This window comes from Euleptes europaea, chromosome 17, assembly GCF_029931775.1.
Source record: "Euleptes europaea isolate rEulEur1 chromosome 17, rEulEur1.hap1, whole genome shotgun sequence".
NCBI lineage: Eukaryota > Metazoa > Chordata > Lepidosauria > Squamata > Sphaerodactylidae > Euleptes > Euleptes europaea.
The window spans coordinates 13,138,482-13,145,337 of record NC_079328.1 but is presented as its reverse complement, the minus strand read 5'-3'; the positions used below and the strand labels follow the sequence as shown (position 1 = coordinate 13,145,337).

Genomic DNA, 6,856 nt, shown 5'->3' with positions numbered 1-6,856 from the left:
TGACACCCCTGTTCCAAGGGAAAGCCGCACATGATTTATAGCTTTCTTTCACAATGCACATTCTGTTTAAACACCTACTGGCTGGTTTCCAGTACAGGTTCCCATCTGTTCATCAGCAGTATTCCAGCAAACAAGAGTTCTTTGCTTCATAACATGCCTTACACCCCAGAAATAATATCTAGCGATTTTCTTGTTTCTTGATTTAAGAAAGATATTTTACTTGTGTTTGAATTCATACACAAAAACCGGTAACTAACAGTGGCTTAAAAATATTAACACTACTCCACTTTTCCACAAGCATACAAAAAAAATTAATAATAATAATAATGGGTTTACATTCAACAGTAAAGCTCAATGTCCACGCTAAGTAATAGTTGCATTGACATTCACATACACAAGCACAGAATAAATATTTCAGGATTCTTATAAGAGCATATAGCATACATACAGTACTTGAATTTTACATAATGAGTGTTAGTCGTCAGGTTAGGAATGTATAACTCGTCGAGAAATAAAATTAAAACCCTAGGAGGCTGTGTGGGAGAGAGTCACACCAAGTCACTGCACAGAGCTAACGGGGAAAGCAGATCCGCTCGTGTGAGAAAAGGTTAGCTTCAGTTTCCACGGAGGGAAACTCGGTCGCAAAAGGCTGTGTACTCAAAGTGCAGAGTAAGGAATGCAAAAAGAGAGAGAGAGAGAACTCATCGTATTTCTGAATGCATGCAAGAGGCAGCCCCAACCCACCCAGTGATCTGACAGAATAAAGCTGTGATTGGCAGATATAATACAGATGTTTCAGGCAAATTTTTTTTCTAAAGCACTTCATTAGCAGCAATTATATTTTCTAATGGCTGTAAATTTACTTCCGTTTGGGTTAAAGGACTTCATATTTCTTCTTCGTTTACATTTATATTCCCTTTATAAATAAAGATATCAAATCACAAAGAGCATACATAAGGTTTCTTCCTTTTTTTCTTCTTTTTTTCTTTTTTTTGGTTTTTTTTCTCTTTTCTTGTTTTGTCCTCACTTTTGCATATGTGTTGTGGAAAAGACTCTGACCTTTTCAGAGACATTATGTGCAAAAGAATGTTAAATAGAGTGGAAACAAGGATGTAAAAGGAAACATCACAGTCAGTTACATTCCTGAGATGTCAGCCCTTCTTTCCCCCGTTCAACTCTGAGGGCACGTCTGCACAGTGGTTTCAAAAGGCATCGGATGTTCCCTGGATGGGCACCCGACTCCCTATGAAACATGCCAGGGTCCTCAGGACCAGCTAAATACAAGATGTGAGCAAGGGAAAAGCCACCTCCCAAAGTTCCTGTTGGGGTGGGAGTGGTTGTTGTTTTGAGACAGAGAGAGAAAGAGAAAGGTCGTTTATGCATGGGAGTTTTACCTGAGGTTCGTTGCGTGCTGGACCCACACTTTCCTGTTGGGAATCTATGCATCAACAGTCTTCAAGTTCAAATCAAGAAGCATTTGAGTCCCTGCCCCTTGGAAATGCTGCTTTATAATTGGCTGTAGTGAGAGAAAAGTCTCCCCCACCCGGAAATCTAATTGCCGCATAAAAAGCATTTTAAGAACAAAAACAAAAAACTGAGCTATCTGAAAGGAACCGGTGGGGGGGGGAGGAGAAACTCAAGCCTAATTATTAAAAGCCTTTCTTCTGTTCAAAAAGAACTCAAAGGATACAGGAGGAAGCATCTGAATCCCCGCCCCTTGACATGCTGCTTTGTAATTGGCTGTAGTGCTTTCTTTGAGAGAAACATCCCTCCCCCAAGCTTCCGTGTCCTATGATTTGCCTTATGTATGGGGATTTCACCCGGGCTGAGCTCAGGGGAGATGGAAGAATTGGGTAAACAGAGGAACGGGAAGTCCCAGGATTTGCGAGGACTGGCAGCGACGAGGTCATCTCTAATGGATGGAAAACTCATGCATAACTCCAAGGAACAACCGAGACAGACCGGGGGCGAACGTGAGTGAAAGTACCCATGCATAAAGGACCAAAGAGAGAGAAAGAGAGAGAGAAATTCCCCACACTTTCTGTTTCAGCATTAAAATGCCGAGCCGAGAGTGTGGGCACTTGCCATGAAGACGTTCCCTGAGGGACATCCTTGCTAGGAGAACGAAGGCCTTATTGTGGCGATATGGCCAATGGCTTGGAAGAAGATATACTTCATGGTATCTCTTAAAGAGTTGTCTGAGCCTTTCTTTTCTTGCTGGAGTGCGTATATAAAATATATAAAAGCTCCAGCATTCTATGCACTAAGTCTTATGGATTATGAAAAGTCTAATTGCAAACGTTTAAGTTGGTTCCCTAGGCCGCACATCATGTTCGCAAGGAACTTCCTTTGTTCATGTTTTACATGCCCTTTTGTGTCATTGTAATATGATCTTGCGTCACCTAGCCAATAATCAGCACACAAATGTTTCCGGTCAGATACAGGGTGCACAATACCAAAAATGTTTAAGCTCCCCCCCAATAAGTGTTATCAAAGACAGGATCACAGGAACCACAATGCAAAGAGTCCGACCTCTCACTGGCTGTATTGTGAAGAGTCTCCTTTTCGGCGTAGGAGAAAAGAAACTTGTGTCTGCTTTTTAGATTCTGAAAACAAGCCAGAGTGGAGAAAAAGTGTTAACACCAGGCTGAATAAAGCTTTCAAGACAAAACCTGTTAAGCAATCTAGACAGACATTGTGAAATTCCCTGCGGTTTGTTTTGAAGTCTTGCACATACAGGAAATTGGTTAACAGTAGGAAGAAGTTGGGAGTTGCTACATAGGAGAGAGATCTTCCATGATTACAAAAATTGGCTAAGTAGATTGTTCCGTATAAACCCCTCACTGGTCACTGTTGTCAGCGGTGCTGCTGTGGCCCTTCTCTTTTTTCTCCTGAGCCTTGTTTCCCTTCTTCTTTTTCTTCTTTTTCTTGGTCTCCTCCTTCTTGCCAAAGGTTATGAAGTCACTTTTGTCAGCTTGGCTGTTTGGTGGATCCTGGCGGATGGAGATGATGGCAGGAGATCCTGGGATAATGAATTTGTCTGGCAACTCACCGGGACCAGGCGGCTTGGGGTTGCCAGGCCCATATTTAAAGGTCCAGCTGTTGCTGTTCACGCCAGCTCCCACCGGGGGGGACACCTCGCCAGCCTCGGGTTCTAGAACAAGACAAATCAGATATTAAAACCCTGGGAGGTTCGTAGTGCACATGGTCAACCTGCAGCGCAAAGGACCACCCACATGTCAGATTAAGCCACCATCGTGCACAGATTCCTCCACAAGTGGGATCTGCATTCGGCAATACGAAGAGAACTACTGCGCTGCCAAACGCCACTTCCAAACCCTGGGAAAATAAAAGCCGCAGCACTACGGATGCTAGATCTGACACGATTCAGAGATCACAACATTTCACTGAATGAAATGGCTGGAAATATTTTTATGTGTGTTGTGGTAAAACCAGATCTACAGGCTGTAGATGAGCAAGTACCAGACTGGCCAAGATGTCATGTTACCAGAACTCAGTGAGGATACTTTTCCTCTTCCCGTCCTTTCCCCCATACAAGAACCTTCATATCTTCGGGACTGCCTCTCCTGGCATACCCCCCAAAGAACATTACACTCGACTAATAACAACTTGGTGGTGGTCCCCGGCCCAAGGAGTGTGCGGCTGTCCTCAACAAGGGCCAGGGCCTTTTCGGTTCTGGCCCCGGCCTGGTGGAACTCCCTTCCCAGCAACATCAGGACCCTGCAGGACCTTAAAGAGTTCCACAGGGCCAGTAAGATGGAGTTATTGCACCAAGCCTACAACTGAGGGCAGCCACAGTTTGACATTTGTGCTGGCCTCCCAACCCCCACCCTTTTTGTTTCTTCATCAATAGGGTTGTCAGGTGCCCAGTGGTGGCGGGTAAAATCCCGCCAATCCACCGGGTTGCCTGCCGGCCAGCTGAGGGCCAGTGCGCACACTCCACCCGCGTCACTTCCAGGTTTACCCGGAAGCGACGTGGACGCTCTGGTAACCGTGGCTGAAACTCTATGGGAACCATAGTTTCGGCCGGGATCGCTAGAGCATCCGTGTTGCACAGAGTGCGTGTGCGCACTTGCACGTCCACCACAACCCCACAAAGCTCCTGCTGGAGCTGCGGAGCCTGGCAAGCCTATTTATCAACTGTGCGGGGTCACTCACAGCTCCGCCAGGGGCGATAACGCACGGTCGCTTTAGCCTCCTTTATTCCCTGTTTCAGCCAGGATTCAGCCAGGATCGAACGCACGTTCGGCGAAACACATGCGTTCGATCCTGGCTGAATCCTGGCTGAAACAGGGAATAAAGGAGGCTAAAGCGACCATGCGTTTTCGCCCAATGTCTCTCAGCAGCGACTATGCTTTTAATAAGCACCATCTGGCCGGAAATTGAGGGTGGGTTGTAACTCTAAACAAACAAATAAATCCTTTTCCCAATTAGTTTCTTTCTCAGCTGCCATATGACTAGAAAGGAGTGAATTTTAGGTTCCTCCTCATTTAAGAAGACTTAAGAGTTCTTTTCTCAGTATGATGCCTCAGGAGCTCCCCCCTCCCCAATACACTCTGAGAGTTAGGTTAATTCCTGAGAGCCAAGAGTGCTTTGTCAGTTCTCTATCCACTCAGCTATTAGATAGATAGATATATACAGCACAAATACCCTAGAAGATTATTCTTTTCTCTTACAAGCCTGGGGGAGGGGAGGCGAATTGCAGACAAGCTATCAACTTGAAGCATCTACTGCCCAACAACGATGGGTTACCTCATGGACATAAAACTGTACAACAAATCCCAGACAATCCTTTCCCCATATCCATGCAACTGGCACAGTCACAGGCCCTAACCGCAACAGCCATATCGTCAAGGGCTCATTCTTGTGCGCGTACTCTAAGATGATAACATGATAATGCTATAGTGCGCCAGCAATATCCTTCTGCCATTTACATTAGCCAAACTGGAAAGTCTCTGCCCAAGAGAAGAAAGGGTCACAATACTTCTATGTCCACTGCAGCCACTGGGCTTAGAAAGGTATAAGTCTACTTAGGATTGCAGGGTTAAAATTCTCAGTGGAAATACTCAGAAAGCAGCGAGGGGAGCATTTCAATCTAGACACTCAATAATAAACGTAAAGGCTGTGGTTTGTCAGCGGGATTTCAAAGGGAGACTCCTGTACAAAGCTTTAGAATTGGAATTTCTGTGCAGATTTGATAGTAAGCTATCAGATTTGGACTCACTGTGGAGAGGTTTAGTACCATACAGGAAGTAACTGGACCCACTTGTAGGTATATGAACCACAATACTCAGCTGCACCTTACTTTGCTAATTCATCAGTCATCGGAAGTGGTCCATACCCACTCATTTCCTCTTTTGACTGGATGTTGTTTTCATCGTGTTTCTGCAGCACATCTATGTCCTGGGAAACTGGGCCTTCTGCCCTCCCTTTTAATAACTCCCCCAAGCAAGAGAGCCAGCATGGTGTAGTGGTTACAAGCGGTGGTTTGGAGCGGGTGACTCTGATCTGGAGAACTGGGGTTGATTCCCCACTCATCCTCCATATGAACGGTGGATGCTAATCTGGTGAACCGGATTGGTTTCCCCACTCCTACACATGAAGCCTGCTGGGTGACCCTGGGCTAGTCACAGCTCTCTTAGAGCTCTCTCAGCCCTACCTACCTCACAAGATGCCTGTTGTAGGGAGGGGAAGGGGAGGCAATTGTAAGTCGGTTTGAGTCTGCCTTAAGTGGTATAGAAAGTCGGCATATAAAAACCAACTCTTCTTCTGCTGGCAGCAAGTGGGGAGTTGGCAACCCTACCTGGGGCAAACTGATGCAAGCGGCCCTGTGGAGCTGGGTAATGCCACAGGATCCACTTCGCCCATAACTGGGCTGCAGCATCAATGGTAACTAGTATAGCCTCACCAAAGCCAGCTTGCTCCTGGGATCCCCCAGAATCACAGCTCATTTCCAGACTACAGAGATCAGTTCCCCTGGAGAAAATGGATGCTCTGGAGAGTGGACTTCATGGCATTGTGCCCCACTGAGCTCCCTGTCCACCCCAGGCTCCATCCCCAAATCTCCAGGAGTTTCCCAATCTGGATGTGACACCCCTACGCCCCCCCATCCCTTGCCAGTAGCCAGTGGGGACCTGGCAACCCTATCCTGAAAGCCAGTGGAGGCCCTCTGGAGCAGTCTTCCATTGGGAAGCTTCCTGGCAAGGTGAGTCTGCCCCACTGACAGAGCCAAAGAAGGTGCTGCTTCATGGGCTCCTCCAAGGAAGCCACTAAAGCCACTCTTGCACCATCAATCCAATCCTACTCCAGTCTTGAACTGAAATAGCCGGTGTGGTGTAGTGGTTAGAGCGTTGGAGCAAGATCCGGGAGACCCAGGTTCGAATTCCCACTCTGAGGTTTTTGGGGCGGAGCCTGAGGAGGGCGGGGTTTGGGGAGGGGAGGGACTTCAATGCCATAGAGTCCAATTGCCAAAGCGACCATTTTCTCCAGGTGAACTTATCTCTATCGGCTGGATAATAGCAGGAGATCTCCAGCTAGTACCTGGAGGCTGAGCAGCCAAAATAAACACCACTGCACTAATACCGCAGGTAAGGAAGTGCAGGAAGAACTAATTGTAGACAGACAACATAGTGGTGTAACAAAGTGTATAATAGTGCTCAGTTACTTGGAGTCAAATTGTTCATACTATCTGTACAACTGGTTATTGAAAATGATGTATCCTGTATTGGAACTTCAATATTGAATGTTACACACAGTTTGTATTCTTTTCTCCAATGTGAGATCGGACTGGATTTTGGAACTTATATGTGCATATATAGAAAACGTCTACTAAATG

The 6,856-nt window shown here is 46.2% G+C and overlaps 1 protein-coding gene across 5 annotated transcripts in view; it reads right to left on the bottom strand.

Annotated features, from left to right (window-relative positions):
- Positions 1 to 2,478: 2,478 nt before the first annotated feature.
- LOC130488870 (protocadherin alpha-7-like) overlaps positions 2,479 to 6,856 on the bottom strand; it is a 217,402-nt gene continuing 213,024 nt past the window's right edge. For all 5 annotated transcript variants that reach the window (XM_056862540.1, XM_056862544.1, XM_056862543.1 and 2 more), the window contains one exon: positions 2,479 to 3,154. In XM_056862540.1, coding sequence (XP_056718518.1) covers positions 2,841 to 3,154 — 314 coding nt within the window. In that variant the 3' untranslated portion in view covers positions 2,479 to 2,840. The remainder of the gene's footprint in view (positions 3,155 to 6,856) is intronic.